General features: G+C 47.7%; 2 protein-coding genes and 1 long non-coding RNA gene across 17 annotated transcripts in view; 1 reads left to right on the top strand and 2 right to left on the bottom strand.

Annotated features, from left to right (window-relative positions):
• Camta2 (calmodulin binding transcription activator 2) overlaps positions 1 to 12,273 on the bottom strand; it is a 16,631-nt gene extending 4,358 nt beyond the window's left edge. For 2 of the 12 annotated variants that reach the window (XM_021734599.3, XM_013363779.4), the window contains exons 1-14: positions 12,147 to 12,272; positions 10,746 to 10,840; positions 10,435 to 10,538; positions 9,317 to 9,384; positions 9,099 to 9,234; positions 8,439 to 8,525; positions 8,040 to 8,193; positions 7,378 to 7,512; positions 5,764 to 6,704; positions 4,837 to 4,963; positions 3,151 to 3,285; positions 1,300 to 1,415; positions 425 to 609; positions 16 to 94 (exon numbers count right to left, since the gene is read on the bottom strand). In XM_021734599.3, the coding sequence (XP_021590274.2) occupies positions 16 to 94; positions 425 to 609; positions 1,300 to 1,415; positions 3,151 to 3,285; positions 4,837 to 4,963; positions 5,764 to 6,704; positions 7,378 to 7,512; positions 8,040 to 8,193; positions 8,439 to 8,525; positions 9,099 to 9,234; positions 9,317 to 9,384; positions 10,435 to 10,538; positions 10,746 to 10,776 (2,298 nt within the window). In that variant the 5' untranslated portion in view covers positions 10,777 to 10,840; positions 12,147 to 12,272. Of the gene's footprint in view, positions 1 to 15; positions 95 to 424; positions 610 to 1,299; positions 1,416 to 3,150; positions 3,286 to 4,836; positions 4,964 to 5,763; positions 6,705 to 7,377; positions 7,513 to 8,039; positions 8,194 to 8,438; positions 8,526 to 9,098; positions 9,235 to 9,316; positions 9,385 to 10,434; positions 10,539 to 10,745; positions 10,841 to 11,850; positions 11,960 to 12,146 lie in introns of those variants that run through there. The other 10 variants (XM_021734600.3, XM_013363780.4, XM_021734601.3 and 7 more) reach the window with 8 other exon arrangements.
• Positions 1 to 13,346, top strand: part of LOC120884208 (uncharacterized) — an 18,053-nt gene extending 4,707 nt beyond the window's left edge. Inside the window, exon 3 of the long non-coding RNA XR_005726512.2 lies at positions 349 to 13,346. This is a non-coding gene — a long non-coding RNA (uncharacterized LOC120884208). The remainder of the gene's footprint in view (positions 1 to 348) is intronic.
• The window catches only part of Inca1 (inhibitor of CDK, cyclin A1 interacting protein 1), a 10,367-nt gene continuing 4,245 nt past the window's right edge, over positions 12,659 to 18,780 (bottom strand). For all 4 annotated transcript variants that reach the window (XM_040269492.2, XM_078042727.1, XM_078042728.1 and 1 more), the window contains 5 exons: positions 14,753 to 14,866; positions 14,493 to 14,532; positions 14,043 to 14,236; positions 13,421 to 13,586; positions 12,659 to 13,093 (listed from right to left, as the gene is read on the bottom strand). In XM_040269492.2, the coding sequence (XP_040125426.1) occupies positions 12,950 to 13,093; positions 13,421 to 13,586; positions 14,043 to 14,236; positions 14,493 to 14,532; positions 14,753 to 14,866 (658 nt within the window). In that variant the 3' untranslated portion in view covers positions 12,659 to 12,949. The remainder of the gene's footprint in view (positions 13,094 to 13,420; positions 13,587 to 14,042; positions 14,237 to 14,492; positions 14,533 to 14,752; positions 14,867 to 18,780) is intronic.

The raw sequence follows: 18,780 nt of genomic DNA, 5'->3' as shown, positions 1-18,780 counted from the left end.
AGCCGGCATCCTTACCAGAGGGGTGCAAGAGAAATGATCCACGTTGAGCGGGTCAACCTCTTGTTCTAAGTCCAAGCTTCCAGTCTCCACACTCCTGGAGAGTTTGAGAGAAGGACAAGGACAGCAGAGCCCAGTCAGAGAAAAGGGGGAAAAGTCCAGAACATCAGAAATAAAGGAACAGGAAAGTGAGCTCTAGAAGCACTAAGGCCAGTGAGATGAGGCAGAAAGAGACTAGTAAATTTAAGGAAGCCAAAGGTTCATAAGTCAAACGTTATCAAAAGTATCCCAAATGCCAGTCCTCTTCCAGCCCTGTTCTTACCCATAGAGACCCCTGCTTCCCCTTTGCAGGGGTGTTCCAGATCCTCATCCCCTGGCACCTTCTGACCCAATGACTGTCCAGCCCCCTCCCTGCTGCCCTGCTCACCGCCACTGGCTCAGGGTCTCGATGAGGCGCGCATAGCCCTGAGCAGCAGCCAGGTGCAGAAGACTCATGCCTCGGAAGGGGCTTCCATGGATCAGACGTTCAGGACCTCTCCAGGTAGAGCGTGGGATCATGTTTTCTACCAAGATGACCACCCGTGCCTCAAATCCAGGCCCTTGGCCTTCATCCTGTAGTACACATACCCATATGCAAATATTTTTGCATCTGGTCTCCTGGCTTATTCCCCTAGCTTCTAACCCTGCTCCTTCCCCACACTTCCTATTCTAGGTAACCATCACCCAGATCTGTGATATGTGATAGCCCATGGTTCTTTCCAGTTTGAATTCCTATGTGGCCTCAGTATCCTCCATTTCCACAGCCCATTTGCTCTAACAACTCTGAAAGCCAGGCTTTACACACTCTTGCCCATATTGTACCTTTACAGCAGCTCAGAATTGTGCCATCCCCACATGGCTTCTCCCCTTAAGAGCCAGAGTCTTCTCAGCCTTTCCCTAGCCCTCTTCCTTTAGAGATTTGGGACCCTCAGAGCTTTGAGCCCCAATTCTTCTGACCCCCTCCCCCACCTGCTCCTTTACCTCCACCCTTCTTCAGACCAGAAATAGTCTGAAGCCTGTCATGCCAAGAGGGTGCCCAGAATAGCCACTCTTGCCATGGGATGGGGGTGGGAGTAGGGTGATGTCAGAGAGAGGGAGGAAGACTGGCTGAGGAAGCTGGGGACAGGCAAGTGAGGACAGGCATCTGCTACAGCCATTTTCTTTAGTGGACCCTCCTCCCTTTCCCCACTGTAGACCCACCATCTGGGGATGATGGGAGGACAGGAGGGGAGGGTGGGGACCCTCCTGTCCTCATGGAAGTACCTGAATTGGAGGAGCCTCAGGACCCTGACAAGGTGCTTGCCCGGCTGCTGTAATCTCTGCCATACGCTTCTCCATCTGCTCCAGCCGCTCCAGGATGGACATCCGGAACTGGTTGTCTGTGGGAATGGGGATGGGAGGCTAACTGGGTAGGGTCTAGGTGTTGCCTAGAATACCATATTTGGACCTGTTCCTAAGTTTAGGGGTGAAGATACAGAACCCTGTTCTTTCCCTCCAAACAATAACCCCTTTACTCAGTCTTCTAAATAAAGCCCACCAGGACTCATCCTTAAACTAGGGCTCTTAATCCCACCCATGGACTAGAAACAGATTCCAAGATTTGAATTAAGGTTGGTTCCTTTTAGACAGTGGTGATAGGAATTCCCCAACAGCCATCCAACCCCCAACTGTCCTAAATCACACATGGCATGCCCTCTACTAGCCTTTTCCTAAGCAGAATATTCCGCCAGTTCTTGCCCCAGACACTACCTTTGTCTCCCATTCTGGAGCTGAAAGACTCGAGGATCCCAACTCTCTGTTAACCACTCCCCAAAAGAACTCAGGAACTGATTTGAAAAGCACCACCCTCTCCTCCCAGCCCCCCACAGCTGTCCACAAAGAGGTGGGGAGTGGAGTGACAGAGAGGGATAGCCATGTCCATTTCTCCTCCCCCTCCAACCCCTACACATATGCGCACACATAAACACATACACAATCTAAGCTTTATCTGAACCCCTCCCGAGATCAAATAAAGACTGAAAAAGGATCTGAATCAAGGGAAAGCAGGCACAGAAACAAGGTGAAGGCTGGGCATGTTCTAAGATGCTGGCATAGAAGAGAATGAATATACAGAGGTGACGGTAAGAGGAAAGTAGAGAATGATGAGCAAAAACCCAAGTAGGATAGAGAAAAGAGCAGGAAAGCTAAATAAGGTGAAAGTAAAGAGAGAAAGGACAAAGGAGCAGAGGAAGCATTAGCCAAGCAATAAGGAAAGAAGACAGAGGCAAGGTCAGATGCTGGTTTCAGAAGAAATGGCTAGATCCCAAGGTAGGCAAACTTGAGTCACATACAGGCAACTCAGCACATACAAACTTGGGTTTTGTGACAAGACTGGCTCCAAGAGAGACAAGGCTCAGGATATGACTTAGTGGTACAGCACTTGCCTAGCATACTCAAGGCCCTGAGTATAATCCCCAGCACTATACCCTCCCTTGGGGGAAAAAAAAAAAGGCTGAGGACCAAAGCCTCAGAAGTAGTGATGGCAGCAAGAACTGAAAGAAACCAACAGGTAACAACAGGAAGAGACAAAAAAAGCAAACCTCACGGGAGCAGCCAGGGCAGTCAGAAAGTTCTCAAAACATCCAAAGAACGAACCAATAAAAGCAAAAATGGTTCCAGACTTCATTACACCTACATACACTATTTAGGAGTACATTTGTGCTTCTGTATGTTTATATAAGAAACCACATCACAATGTTAGTGGATATCACTAAGCAGTAATATTTTTTTTTCCACTTTGTGCTTTTCTGTAATTTCCTATAATGAATGTGTATCTTTAAAATCAGAGGGGAAAAATAGAAATTTAAGTCTATATATACTCATGTACAATGCCTATATATTGCTCTAGACCCTGTCCCCAGCCCCTTGTCCTTCCTTCCATCTTTAGGGATGGCAAGTACTGGGTAAGAAATGGGATAAAGAAGATTCTGTGACTTATAGGGAAGAGGAGGTGAGGGCACTTTGCTGCCACATTCAGAAATGATTGAAGAAACATGGCCCCCTCAGGGGTCTAGAACATGTCACGCTCAAAGGTTGTGGGAACTGCCACTTGGGGTCAGAGGATTTAGTACTCACCATCCAGTGACAACCAGTCAAGCTGTGTACTAGGCAGAGACAGGAATCTGCGGGCTCGATATTCAAAGAGCACAGAAGCAGAAAGGGGGCCCTCCCGCCCTGCCACCTGCAAAGATACCAGCCCCACCTCGTGGGCTGGGGAGTACAGGGTCAGCGAAAAGTCCTCCTTCCCTGGCTCCTCAGACCATGTTGGAGCCACTGCCATCATCCCATATCTATCTCCCCCACTCCCCCACTATGAGCCAAGAGGCCTCTGGCTTCAATGAGTAGCCTTGTCACTGAGAGGGGAGAACTTAATACCTACTATGGACCAGAGAACTGTGGGATTCTAGGCCCTGGAGTTAAGGACATTTGTTACTCAGCAACAAAGTCTGGAAGCTGAGAGTCAAAGAGATCTGTGGGGCTGGAGGTATAGCTCAATGGTAGAGCACTTGCCTAGCATGTACAAGGCCCTGGGTTCCATCCCCAGAAAACACACACAAAAAAAAGACATCTATACTTGTGAACAACCTGATGAGGGTTAAACCCCTTAGTCCCCAACAGCAGAGCCCAGAAGTTATGAGTCTGTTACTGAGATAGGTGAAGCTGGCTATTTAGCAACAGTGTTCAATGAGAGCTGTGTCCCAGGATCTCAACCTATGGCCCTAAGGATGAAGCCACCAGGTCTTATTCCCAAGACCAGGGGCAGAGACTTTTTCTTCAAGTTCCTACCTTCACTGGTCTCATCTCCTTTCCTTCTATGCATAGTTGAGTGGGGCTGTTAATTGGGAGAAGAGGTGGTAGAGGGGGGGGGGAGTGCTGGGGAGTGATATTGGCCAAATTATATTGTTATAGTATGTGCATGTATGAATATGTAACAACATATCCCAACATTATGTATAGCTATAATGTATCAGTAAAAAATATGGGGGGAAAAAAGATTGAGTAAGAGTACCTTCACAGATAATAAAGCTTGATCAACCTGCCACCCTGGTGGTCCTTGGGGTCCCACAAGAAGACCAACTGTTAAATGTAGGGTCAGGGCAAGAGTGGTGGCAAAAGGGCAGAGAAGTCAGTCTAGACCCATGCTATCTAGTAGAACTTTATGCAGTGAAGAAAAATATTCTGTATCTGCTCTATCCCATAGGATAGCACCAACTATGTATGGCTGTTGAACACCTGAAATATGGTCAGTGCAACTGGGGAAATGAAGTTAAATCTGATTTTAATTAAATGGACACATGAGGCTAATGACTACCATACTAGACAATGAAAGTCTAGAAACCAATGTCCTTTACTCCTAGGACTGGTCGGAGGAAACCACTATCTCTCCTTTCTTATTCTCCCTGGATTAAGGTTGGAGACTGTGATTCTAACAAATTCAGAGAGGCTGGACAGACATTAGTGATCCCTTTGGTCAAATGCCTGACCTTACAAGAGGGGAGGCCAAGAATCCAATAAAGGAGTAGAATTATCTAAGGTCACTGGTTAGCTGAAGAGTAAATTTCTTGGACTGGACCTAGATTTTCCAATACCCAAGCCATGCTCTTTACTTGCTGGGGGAGCTTGGTGCCCAGCCTCAGGACTGGATAGGCCTTTGTCTTCTTAAAACAATCTAGTTGTTTCCAGTACTTCTTAGAAGCCTGGAAGTCCTAATCTGTCCTAACTATCCATATGTCTGTTCCCTACTATTCCCAGTCCCCATACCAGGACAGTAGCAGCGTAAGACACCAGGCTGGACAAGTGAGGCTGGCACTGCGATGTGATCAAAGACACAGGAGTAATGCTCGGCGGCCTCCGTCCAAGGACCTGTGATGAGCACCTTGACCCCACCCTGCAGACAGAAGGTAGACAGCCATGTGACTGAAGTTGGGTGTTCACTTATTCATTAATTTATTTAAATCCTTAGGGAATATATACTATCTGGAAGGGCCTATGCTTGCTAGAGACTGACAGGACATTGTGAAGCAAGATCAACCAGTCTGTCCCTCATCTCACCCTTACTGCTAAGTGGTTACATGGTCTCTACCAGAATTTTCTGAATCTGCCAGAATCAGGGGAACTCAGGGCCTCCACAAGGCTACCAGATAACTATTATCATGAAGAAGTTCTGTTCTTAGGCTAATTCATCCCATCGTAGTTCCTCCTTTCCCTCACAGAAACAGCATAAAGCTGAACTGCTGAAGATGATCTTTCAGCTGCCCAGCCTGCAGTCAAATCTCCACTTATATTTTCTCCTCTGTGAGGAACAGCTCCAGTTTCCTCCCCCTGACTGTAGTCACCAAGGGAATGAAGGTCCCTGGGGGATTCTCAAAACCATGTTAACATATGGAAGGGGAGGAAGGGGGACACAGTGGATGAGAACTATAGAAATAGAAGAGAAGCTACACTCTGTAAACATGGAGGTCAGAAAGAAAACCAAGAAGCCATAAAGGCATCTGGGGTGTAGCTCAGTGGTAAAGCTTGCTTAGCATTCATGAGGCCCTGATTTTAATCCCCAGCAACATTTTTGGGGAAAAAGAAGTCATGAAAGCCAAGGGAAGCTAGATTATAGATTGTAGGGTAAGGGTTAATACAATTTGTTCAGGGAAATTGGAAAACAAATGGAGAAGGGAAAATAAGCCTGAGACTCACCTCTGGGTATGACCATTCTGGGGAGAAGTCTGTGATGGTGCTAAGAACAGGAGACAGCTGTGGAGTTGGGGCAGGGATGCTTGGAGCTTCATCGCTGATGAGTTCTCCCATAAGGTCTGGGAATGATGAAAGACTGAAGGGCTCCAATTCACTGGCCCCACCAGGTCCTCCAAATAAGGCCTCCCCTCTTGCTACCCTGCCCGATGGCTCTGAGGGGGCAGGTGAGGATGGGGATGAAGGAGGGGGTGAAGGTACAGGTGGGGCAGCCCCCTGGCTCTTGAGCTCCTCTCCACTATCATCATCTTGGATGAAGAAGCAGTTTCCTCTTCTCCCACTTGTTCCAGACTGTGGAGGGGGTGCCCGAGCAGCTGCCTGGGGCTCCAGGGCAGCAGCAGGCTCTAGGGCAGGACAAGGAGTACGGGCAGCCTCTGCTTCAGGGAAGTCTGGGTTCACCCCCTGTCCCCCTCCATATGTCTGGCCCCTTTGAGGGCTGTTGAGAAAACGATCAGGGTCAAAGGCAGGGCTGGGAGGAGCTGGTAGAGCAGCAGGTTCAGAGCCTACAACCACAGCCAAGCTCACAGACGGCCTACGCTCAGTCTGGTGAGCCAAGTGCCTGGTGGGTGTCAAGCCCCCTGCACGCTGTTCCAGTCCCGTCAGGAGGAGGATGGCAGTACCTCCTCTTGATGAACTCCCTCTAGAGGTGGGAGGGCTAGGTCTGATTTCTAGGGGTTCTGCAAAGCCTGATGAGGAAGAGGAGGAGGAAGAAGAAGATGGGGAGGCATGTGCCTTGGGGAGCTCTGAGGGAAGTGGGGCTATCAGTGGAGGAGGCTCAGGGGGTTGCGACTGGGGGATAGAGGTCAGGGTTAAAGGTCGGGGCTCCACTTTGGGAGAGATGATGCGATGTTTCGTACTGCTGCATTTGTGGGTAAGGCTCCCAGAACCTGGAAGGGAGAGGGGTGGGGAAGAGAGAAGGAATAAGATCCTTCTGCAGTCTTCCCTTTCTGGAAGCCCTTAGAACATATTTCTTGGGGGCTGGGGCTGTAGCCCAGTGGCAGAGCACTTGCCTAGCATATGTGAGGCACTGGTTTTGTTCCTTAGCACCACATAAAAATAAACAAATAAAACAAAGGCATTCTGTCCATATATAACTTTTTTTAAAAAAGTATTTCTTGGGACATCCTTGTACACTAGATGTGCAATACTGATTTCAGCCACTAGGAGGCATCAGAAATGAACACCCCTCCCCCCTCCTTTCCCTTCAAAATAAAACCAACCAGAGGAACACTGCAGGGGAAGACACAGGGCTTGGAGAAATAGCCCAGAGCAGATGATAAAGGCATAGAAAAGGACAAAAGAACATAACTAAGAAGGGTCAATTAGGAACAAAGGTAAGGTCAGGTGTAACTGATAGTATTGGGTGAGGTTGAGGTAACAAGCTGACAGGACTATAAACTACAAGGACTAGGGCTAGTGTTGCCCAGATGGGAAGGCATCTGCTCATCTACCCCATCTTTCTGAAGATGCACAAGACTTGCAAATCAGCATGCAAATCTGATCAACACAAATATACAGTAGTGGAGCTAGGTGGAGAACTACAGGGTCAGGGTAGCTTACCAAGGCCCCCACTGCAGAGACAGGCATGGGTTCGGGGTGCAGGCTTGGTTGGGTGTGTGTCCAAGATTTGCTGCACCAGCTGTTCCACAGAGAACTCTTCTGTCCCATTCCCACAGCTCCACTTGATGCCATGAACTACAGGAGAGTTGGTGGAAGTATGTAGAACCCCCAAAGTACCTTTTATTTTGGTACCAGGGATTGAACCCAGGGGCACTTAATCATAGAGTCACATCTCTAGCCTTCTTTATTTTTTCATTTGAGATAGGGTCTTGCTAAGTTGCTTAGGGCCTGGCTAAGTTGCTGAGACTGGCTTTGAACTTGTGATCCTCCTGCCTCAGCCTCCCCCAGCTCTTGGGATCACAGACATATGCCACCACACCTGGCTTTCAAACTACCTTGATTGTTCCTTCAAGCACCTGACATGCTAAACGGAGGCCAGAAACCTCAAGACTGCTCAGACATATAGTCACAGCTGACCTTCATTTCTTTCTCCGTATTCCACGCTTCACACTGCACAGGAATTCTAGCATCCCCACAGGAAAACACCTTCCTAGCCTGGAGGGAAATGGTCACCCACAGGCTTCTGGGTACAGAATCACAACACCTTTGGGAGGACTCATTTCCACTTCCCCTTGGAGTTCTATCCTTGCCCTACTCCTTACACATGGGTTTCAGCTGTCCCAAAAGCTCCTCCCGGGACCACTTCAGCCACTCTCGCCGGTCGCTGCTGATGGAACAAAAGATGGGGCTGCAGCCCTTTCCACAATCCTCGAGGGCTGGGACGTTCAGGTAGTGCACAAGGACGATGTCAGGGTTCTGAGAGCAAAAGGGCACAAACAGAGAGTCATGGAGTCTTGAGGTTCAGGGGCTCAGCTTCCTAATTCTTGCTTTCTTCCTGGGTACCCTCCTAACTCACCCCCAACTTCTGGCTCTGTCCATCCCCAATCCCCATCTCTTCTTCCTACACTGAACCTAGTCATCCTCCCACTTCATCCTTTTAGATCTCTCCATCCCTCAAAGAGCTAAGCAGAGTCTAGCTCCCCAAGCTCTTTCATTCTTACCTGGAGCAGCCAATAGCAGCGCCGATGGAATGTGGGGACGATGGAAGAGTGAACGTAGCAGCCATAGAGACACTGCCAGGAGACAGGCTGGGGTGGGGGGAGGGCTAGTCTGCTCCCCAACTCTTCCTCTGTTCAGTCCCTTTGCAGGAATCCCAATCTTTCCACCAGTTCCTCTTTAACCCTCTCCCCACCCCCATCGATCCCCCACCCCTTTCAAATCCCAGGAGCCCCAAGTCATAGATGAGGGATGAAGAGAAGGTAACAGTGGGGCTGGGGCCTTACAATGAGGGCCAGATTTGAGATATGGGACTATCCAGAAATCCAAGGGCAAAGCAAGAATGCATCTGAGAGGAGGAGCAATGATTTGGGAAGAGAAACCTGTGCTTAGAGCATCACTGCTTGGATCCCTGTGGGAAATGTAAGAGAAGCCAGGAGACTGGTATCAGTGTACTAAGGCCTGGAGAGTTGGGTCATGGAGGGACATGGGAAGCAGAGAGTAGGCTAAGCGATCAGCCAGCTGATCCAAAGTGAGCAAGAAGGGAAGAATGACTAGAAGGGGCAGAGGTGGACAATGTCCCCCAAGCCCTGGTAGGGCTGGAGCCCAGCTAAGAGTGGAGGACGGTGGGAAAGGACAAATGATTAGATGCCTAATGCTCTTACCTCCATACCCTGGACCTTCAGCTTCATGTGGTCCTCTCGGGTGGTTTTCCCATCCTTTCGCTTCTTCCAGAGGTAACCATCCTTCCGGTATTTCACCTTCTTGCGGTTGTAGAGGATGATGGAGCCATTTTGAGGTCTAGGAAGAGAAGGGTTCATCTCAAGTTCTGTGAGCAGAAATCAGGATTCCTGCCATATCTCACCTTTGAGAACTTTCTCACCTTGTCTTTGGGGCACAGGATAGCCACTCATCATGCTTCTCAAAGGTGATCAGGTAGGATGCAATCTCCTGTGACAGAGGAGGTACTCAGGTGGATGTTTGCTACATGGAAAGATCTCTTGGTCATTACCTCAGGGTCTCAGTCTCTGCTGAGCTGTGGCAGCTGGACTTCTAAGTATCTGGACCCAGGAAGGTTCCTCTGCCCTCCTAAGAATCCTGGGTTCCATCTCAGAGAAAATCTAACATTGTCTCCTCTACCTCCCAAGTAGAGCCTATATCTTGGGGCCAGGTTCAAGTTCATCATCATTCTTCATACTGTATATTATTTTACTTTCTCAAAATCCCATTTTTGTGCACCCTTCCCTAAGAAAAAATTTCAATTAGTTTGACACTACCAAGAATTCCAGATTCTTTAACTTGACTTCAAGGTTTTCCCAACAAGGATCCAAACCATCATTGTCACTATTTACCCATTTTCCACCTACCATTCCTGCCAGATGAGTCCCTTGATTTCTCCCTGATAATACCTTTAATAGTCACCTCCTGGAAGTTAGTACCCTATGACCTTGGAGTACTATGTGTTCAGTCTCCATGTCTCGAAATTCCAGTCATCCTATAAGCTTCCCAGATGCTCCATGAAGCCCTGCTGACCCCTAAAGGTTCTATGTATTACACATAGAGCCTTCATATATATCCTTTTACTGACAGTTCTAACATCAAGCTGTTGTTACTACTGACCATCAACTGCATATGAGGCACTAAGTATGTAGGATACAGAAGATGTGTAACACAAGGATTATGTCTTCCAAAAAAGAAACTCCAAGTAGTATTATCAGTTTCCTCATCAGTAATATGGGAGTAAAAATATGAAAAACCACAGGCCAAGTGTTTAGCATGGTGCCCAGTGTGTAAGAAATAATAGGTGGTGGCTGTTGCTTTTACCCAGACGGATATGCCAAGGAGCAGTGGGCTCCTTCAAGATCTATGTCTATACCTCTGCTATGATTCTAAAACAGTGCCCTGTACTGAGAAGTGTGCACAGACCCCGAAAGACCCCACTCACCCTCCTCTAGCCTGCTAGGCCTTGCTAGGCCCTAATCCCCCAGTTCCCCAGAAAACCTCATTTGTATTCCACCGCAGCCGCTCTGGAGGCAGCAGCGGGCAGCGAGGAAGACACTCCAGCAGCTTCTTGGGGAGGAAGATCTTCAAGTGGTGGCTGTTCTCTAGAGGGAACCAGAAGGAAGGGTTTGGTGTGCTGCTCTAGCATTCCTGTGAGAGGCACCCCAGGGGTAAAGGGTCAAAGGCAACCCAGAGTATCAGGAAAAACTGCAACCAGGACAAGAAAGAAGGGAATCTAGGAAGCACAGGGCCTCCGTGAGTAGGAAGAACATAAGGGTGGGCCAAACTGGGAACCTGGTTTGTGAACTCACCAGCAATCTCGGTGGTATCCTTGGTATTCATGGTGAGGGCTCCAGGGGGCAAGGTCACCCCCGGCCTGAGGGGCCGGGGGGAGGGGGAGTCTGTGCTGGGAAAGGAGAAACAAGATTATGATGAAGCCCCCACATTAATCCAGGATGAGAAGCATGAGGTGGGGGAGGTAACAGAGAACTGGGTCATGATGTCTGGGAAAGATGAAAAAGAGAGGAAGGCACTGGACTATATGGTGTGACAGTACAGCCAGAAAATGGAAGTAAAGGGGAACCCATACATGGGGCCAGGAACCAATATGAGTGGGGAAACAACAATGTTCCAGAAGAAACAGGGTTGGGGTGGGTAGGGTAGAAGGCTAGCCAGGCTAGGGCCTCAGAGGCCCTACAGCTTGGGCTCTTGCAGCCCACTAGGACTACTGGGGGGTTAGGTTCTGGGGGCAGGGACTCAGGGCATCTGGTCCTTGGAGGATGGGTAGGCAAGACAGTTCAGATGAGGGCAGGAGATCTAAGTCAGGGTGGAGAAATAGGCCTTAGAGGACACACCCTTAGTTTCTTCTCTATTTGATTTTCCCAAGAAGGGCAGATAACTGACCTACTCTCTCTCCTCCAGGTTGAGCAGGGCTTGATAGAATCTGAACCTGGTAGATGCTGGATCCTGCTTCCCACCCTGGGGACAACCGCCCTGAGGCTGACAGCCCTCTCCATTCTCCTGCACCCCTCTTCCCAAATGCCTCGGCCTCCCCTTGGCTTCCAGGCCTACCCTAGTCCTTCTACAGCTCTGGCTCCAGTCTGAGCCCCCGCCCGCCTAGGGGAACAGATGGAAGCTGAAGGAGGCTCTCAGCACGGGCTCTGCCAGGTGTCCAGGGATGGAGAGGGGGAGGAGGCCTATCGAAGCCCGGCTATGTGCAGTGAAGCTGGAGTAGGGACTCCGCCCCAGGGCACAGGTGTGCAGTCCGGGTTAGGCAACCTGCCAGGTGCAGAGCGGGATTTGGGCTGCGGGCCCCAGGGCGGTCCTGGAATCTGACGCCCGGCGCTCAGGGCTGTCCCTATGGAGGTACAGGGGGTCCCAGGAGAATGTCTGAGTGGGAGGGTCCCGCCTGCACACCAGGATGTTCTGGAGAAGCCGCGGAGCACAGTCTGCGAGCGCGCGGGGGGCGAAGGGCAGTGCGGGTGCCCGGTGCGGGGTTCTCCGGGACTGTCCCCAGCACACGCAGGTCTGCGGAGGGGCCCTGCGCGGAGCTGCGCCCCCTGGCGCGGGGGAGGAGGACGGAAGCAGGGAAGTGGGGGCGAACAGGGAGGGGTAGGACGGTGGTCCCGACGCGGTGTTCCACGTCGGGACCCGGTAGAGCTGCGCCCCCTGTCGCGGGGGTGGAGAGGCGGGCGAGAGGCCCTGGCTCTTACCTCCCGGGGTCCCGCGGGTGACGGCGGCAGCGGCCATTCTACCCCACACCAACCCCCCCCAAGCGCCGGCTGACAGCAGCGTCCGACGTCACTGCGCACGGGGCGGGGCCTCCCAATTAAGGGAATGGGGTCGGGAAGGGAACCTAGGGTCAACGCACGTGGGTTTCTGGGTGGGGCGCTGGGCGGAGGGACTCGGCTTCCACGGCCTTAGAGCCGGCGGAGAGACAGTCTGCTAGTCTGTAACTAGCAAGTGCCTAAAGGGGCAGTGGCGCCAAAGGACTGGAAAATTGGTTCCCGAGGCGGAAGCGACTCTTGGTTTGGGAGGATCCGGTGGAAGCTGGAACCCTAGGGGCTCTTGAGAAATTCTGGACGGGACAGGACTATTTTAGCCCCCGGAAGACTTCTTTATTTTGGGGACACGGACCGACTTCATTTTTGAGAAGCTGAAATGAACCCCCCTTCCTCATTAATCTCTCCTTCACTGCCTTGCAGAGAGAAAGACAACTCCAAGCTCCACTCACTTGCTCTTTAATAACGGAACAGAGAAGAACACAAAGCCAGGGGAAGGCCTAGGGGAAAACCTGGTTTGGGAGTTCCCCGAAAGAGGGGGTAGTTGAGATGGAAGCCCATTGAGATGGAAGCCCAAGGGGGCTGTGAATGCCTATTCTGGAGGATGGGACCAACAGCTGGAGAGGTTAAGGAAAGAGAAATGGCTCCATGCCAGCAATGGCGTGATTCTAGTGATGGAATTGTTCTTGAGTTCCTGAAGTGGCACCAGCATCTTGGGCACAGATGGTTTCTCTTTACTCCTCAGACTCCAACTCCATGCCCCAGGAATTGTACACGGGGTTCCTTCTGGCTGTGACAGTGCTGTAGGACGTAGAGCTCAGCCTTCTGGAGGCACAACCACCTTCCTGGCTCCAGGGACTCCAGGGAGACCAAAGCAGCTGGAGATGAGAAGTTGAAAAAAAGAATGAAAGAACCTCACATCGGATCTCTTTCCAAATTTCCTAGGCCCCAAACCCAGACACCCCCAAGTCACCTACTTTATTTTTTATTTTAATATATTTATTTATTTTTGTATGTGGTGCCGAGGATTGAACACAGTGCCTTACATGCGAGGCAAGTCTCAACCACTGAGCTTCAACCCCAGCCCCCTACTTCATTTTTGTGCTTCTCAAATATAGCTATCCAACCTGGCTTTTGCTATTTCTTCATGCAAGACCAAGGAACCACATCACTCTTCATGTCATCAAGCTCCTCTCTACCCATACCTGGTCCCTTCCAGGAGTGACAAAATGGTTCTCTTCCTGTGGATAGGTTGCCTTCTCCTCTTCCAGATCAGGATATTCAGTAGTGCTGGGGAATCCACAGCCTTCTTCGTCAAGCACAAGAGGCTCAGATGCTGCCCTAGAGTTGCCCCACTGGGCCTTCTTCAGTCTGTGGAAATTTTAGGCTTAGGAGAGAGGTGCCTAGAGGCCAGGCTTCCAGCTCTCCACCCTTCACCTTTCTGTTCTGAAGTACTTCCTACTGGGACTCCAGGATGTTGCCATTTGACCTCCAACTTACCATTGTCAGTTTTCTACTCCCCCCAAATTGCAGTATTTTCAGTCTAGGAACCCAGAGCTACTCTTAGCTCCCCCTAGTTCTATGGCATACTCTCTTGTCTTCAGTGATCCAGTTTCTACTCCTTCCAATTCAGGTGGCTAGTCCTCCATCCCTCATTTCTCTCCTACTTTCTACACTATAGAAATTCTGTTTCAATTGTTCCAATCCCACAGCTCTTTTCCAAACAAGGTCCAATTCCCTGAAAGCACTCAACTTCTTTCTTAGCTCAAACTATCTTGCCCCCAAACCCTACTCAGCTCCCAGAGCCCACATTTCAGGCCTCCTTACTCATCCATGGTTCTCTGGCGCTTCCTCAGGTCCTCCAGGTGATAAGAGACAGCCCTTACCCGGGCTGGGATACTCCCAGGTCCCTGCTTCATTCCCTCCAAATGTGATCTTCTTCTCTTTCTTCTGCAAAGCATCTCAGGGGGTGGGAGTCCCTCAAGAGGGTACAGGCCAGGCTGAGAGTAGCCACTATTTCTCTGTGCCAGAGAATGAAAAAAGGAGCTAGAAGGCAGAACTAGGTCTCAGTGGGAACTTGGACTGAACTAGGGAATCAGGGGTCTTGGGAAGTTCAGTTCTTAGAAAACATGGTGCTTGATTCACAGAAAGGAAGGTCTGGACAGGGAACTGTTCAGTTGGGAAACACTGAGGGGATGGGTAAAAGAATAGCTGGGAACAGGAAGGCAATGAGTATAATTTTAACAGAGAATTGTGGAAAGTCAGAGTTTGTCATACCAGCATGGGTGGAATATACTGTTCCTCTGTCCAGGTGGGGCTGCAAAACACAAAAAAGGGGCTAAGGTCAGAAGGGACACCTCCATCCATACTGCTTCTCTGATGACCTCTCCCAACTAATTCTCTGGCATTAGGAGCTACAATGTCCATCAGCCAATGAAGAATTAATCTTTAGACCTGGGCTATAAGGATTTATGGTAGTTAAAATTGTACAGCCTCACCTTCCCACTTCTAGTTGGTCTCCGTTTTCTCTTACTCACCTGGGCCTTTGGCAAAGATTCTCCCAGAAGACATTTCCATAACGCTGGGATGTTGATGTGAGGCTCTGGGAAGGGAGGCTCGGGGGTGGAGATCGGCTGACCACTCTGGAACACCTGAGGTAAGGACATGGTAAACTCACATCTGGCTCTTACCTTATAGCATCTACTCACTATAGGATTCAGGGGCACATTTTTCCATGGGACCATACAGTTGCCCAGGTTCCCTCAGGTCATGTCCTCTCTTTCTACTTAGCTGAGGAAGATGGGTGAAGACTTTAATTTGAGTGGAGATTAGAGCTGGGGTGAAGAAGGAGATGAGCTATTTTTGGAAACTCATATCACTAAATCTCAAGCTTCTATAATTCATAGCCAAAGAATGTAATATTTAGCAAGCAGAGTTGTTAAAGGTTGTTAAAGAGGAAGATCCTGGTTACTCAGGTGACTTAACAGGCAGGTTTCCTTTAAGTCAATGCAAGCCTCCAGGAGAGAGAACCTCTGTTTATCCCTACTTTCACCTATCTCCAAAGGAATAATATCCTTGCAGATAGGGAGGAGTGTACAGAGCTGTTTAAGAATAGTGCTCTCAATCCACAGAGAGAAAAATGAAGCAGGAGGCTTAAATTATACTTCAGAGCTATAGTAACAAAAATAGCCTATATTGGTGACCAAAACAGACATGTTGACCAACAGTACAGAATAGAAGACACAAAGACAAACCCACATAATTATCTCATACTAGACAAAGGTGCCATAAATATACATTGGAGAAAAGATAACTTTTTCAATAAATGGTGCTGAGAAAACTGGAAATCCATATGTAACAAAATGAAATTAGAGACTTGGGTAAAGTGGTAAGTGCTTACCTAGCATGTGTGAGGCACTGGGTTTGATCCTCAGCACCACATAAAAATAAAGGTGTCACAGGCCAGCCATAGACTGTGTATGTAAGTGTGAGCATTTGAGCACACGAGCGGACTAGACTGCTCTGTCTGGGCTGTGCATGTTTGTGTCCTTTTCACTCGCTCTGCCTTTTGATCCCACACAGCACCTGAGATGATCACGAAGGTAGACTCAACCCCCTGAAACCTAACCCCTTGTCTCATTGGGGTGGAACTTTCTTGGAGTGTCTTCTCCTCAATAAAAGGGCTTCAGACATGCTTCTCCCTCTTTCTTGCCTGCCTTGCCCCCCTTGTAGGAGCTGTGGTTGAGGAGCTATCACTGAACCCAAAGAAAAAGGTACTTTCTGTGACTGTTGTCTTTTATTTAGTTAGCCCAAATTCACCTGGAGTGACCCTGACTGATTTAGTAGCGTGATGTGGCATAAAGGTAGTTAAAAAAACAAAAAACAAGAAACTGATAAGGGCTGGGGTTGTAGCTCAGTGGTAGAGCACTTGCCCAGCACATGGAGGCACTGGGTTTGATCCTCAGCACCACATAAAAAGAAATAAATAAAATAAAGGTTAAATTCTTTAAATAAAATGATATTAGACCCTATCTCTCATACTTTACAAAACTCACTCAAGGACCTAGGCATTAGACCAGAGATCCTGTGCCTACCAGAAGACAAAGTAGGCCCAACTCTCCATCATGTTAGTTTAGGAACCACATTCCTCAACAAGACTCCTAAAGCACACGAAGTAAAATCAAGAATCAATAAATGGGATGGTATCAAACTAAAAAGCTTCTTCATACCAAAGGAAACAACCAAGAACATGAGCCTACAGAATGGGGGAAAATCTTTGCCTCCTGCACCTCAGATACAGCATTAATCTCCAGGATATATAAAGAACTCAAAAACTTAATACCAAAACAAAACAAAAACACACAAATGGGCAAAGGAACTGAACAGACACTTCCTATGAGAACAAATACATGTAGCCAACAAATATATGAAAAAAATGTTCAATATCATTACTAATTAGAGAAATGCAAATTAAAACACCACTGGGATTTCATTTCATTCCAGTCAGAATGGTAATTATCAGAATGGTAATTATCAAGAGTATAAGTAACAACAACAACTAAAAAAAGAATACAAGTAACAATAAATGTTGGCGAGGATATGGGGGAAAAGGAACACTCATACACTGCTGGTGGGACTGCAAATTAGTGTAAACACTCTGGAAAGCAGTATGGAGATTCCTCAGAAAACTTGGAATGGAACCGCCATTTGACCCAGTTATCACTCTCCTTAGCATATACACAAAGGACTTAAAGTCAGCTCAATTCACAACAGCTAAGTTACGAAACTAACCTAGATGCTCTTCAACAGATAAATGGATAAAGAAAATTTGATATGTACACAATACAATATTACTCAGCTATAAAGAAAAATGAAATTATGGGCATATGCTGGTAATGGATGGAACTGGAGACTATCATGTTAAATGAAATAAACCAATCCCCAAAAAACAAAGGCCAAATGTTCTCTCTGATATGTGAATGCTGACTCACAATAGGTGTTGGGGGCGGGGAGTAGGGGTTCGCCAGATTGAACAGGGAGGAGTGGGAGGAAGGGAGGGGAGATGAGAATGGGAAAGACTATGGAGTGAATCGGACATAACTTTCCTATGTTCATATATGACTACACAATCAGTATAACTCTACATCATGTACAACCACAAAAATGGGAAGTTATACTCCATGTATGGATGATATGTCAAAATACATTCTACTGTCATATATAACTAAAAAGAATAAATAAAAAATGTAAAAAAAAAAAAAGGAATAGTGCTTTCTACTTCCAAAACCTCCAGATTGAATGATGATAGCCCTTCTGATCTTTATTAAATGTCCTGCCAGGCATGGTGGTACATGCTTGTAATCTCAACAGCTCAAGAGGCAGGAGGATTGAAAGTTCAAAGCCAGTCTCAGCAATTTAGCAGAGGCCCTGAGCAACTTAGCAAGATTCTATCTCAAAATAAAAAACAATAAAAAGGACCGGGGATGTGACTCAGTGGTTAAGTACCCCTGAGTCCAATCCCTGGTACCCAAAAAAAAGGTAATATAATGATATAATGTCTTGGAGGTTAGGCCCTTTAAGTGTCTTTTATATTTGCATCTCCATCTCTCCTTAGGTGATCGCACCTAGTCTCATGACTAAATACCATCAATGTGCTGATGATTCCCAAATATATTTTTCCAACCCTGGTTCATCCCTGGGTTCTACTCAACATCACCCAATAGCCCCCAGCCTTATGTATCTTGCTAAAAGGCACTCCAAATGTCCTGTTACTAGGGCCAAAGACCTAGTAAATGTTTTCCCTTACCTTACAATCCTTTGGCAAGTTCTATGAGTTCTATATCTGAAATATACCTGAATTTGACCACTCTCCACCATATCCATTCCACTGCTATATTCCAGATCATCTTCTCCTGAACTATTGCAATGGTTTTCTCCTTTTCTTCTCCCTGCTTCCATTTTCATCCCCCCACAATCTATTTTGCACAGAGCAATGAGAGTAATCTTTTAAAATATGACCATGTGAAGTAATACAAGGTTTAAGATATATTTAAAATAAACTGGGAAGGAGGGGGTAAATGGGTATGAAAAGATTATAATGATAATTATTGAAAATAACTGAAAAGGGCACATCAGTTCATGATACTATTTTCTATGGTTCTATATTTGAAATTTTCCATAATAAAAAGCTGAAGAAAAAAAACTCTGCTTAGACATACTTTTTGCTTACCTCAATTTTTTTTTTTTGTGTGTGTGTCTGATACTGGGGATTAAACTCTACAACTGAGCCACATCTTCAGCCTTTGATTACTATTGGCTTTAGAATAAAATTCAAACTCTTTTCTATAGTGTACAACATTCCAAATTATCTGGCCTCTGACTGGTGATTCTGACCTTACTCTACTCTTCCCTTGATTATTAAGTTCAGTTACATTGACCTGCTTCCTGATCCTAGAACACACAAAGCTTTTTTCCTTCTTGGGGGCTTTTCTTAACCTACTACCCCCGGGGCCCCAATTCTTCTCTAGACTAGCTCCCTGTTACTTTTCAGATCTCAATTCAAGTT

The sequence above is a fragment of the Ictidomys tridecemlineatus genome, chromosome 3, assembly GCF_052094955.1.
Source record: "Ictidomys tridecemlineatus isolate mIctTri1 chromosome 3, mIctTri1.hap1, whole genome shotgun sequence".
NCBI classification, from domain to species: domain Eukaryota; kingdom Metazoa; phylum Chordata; class Mammalia; order Rodentia; family Sciuridae; genus Ictidomys; species Ictidomys tridecemlineatus.
Note: the sequence above shows the minus strand (reverse complement) of the source record. Positions and strands in the feature narration are given on the sequence as shown.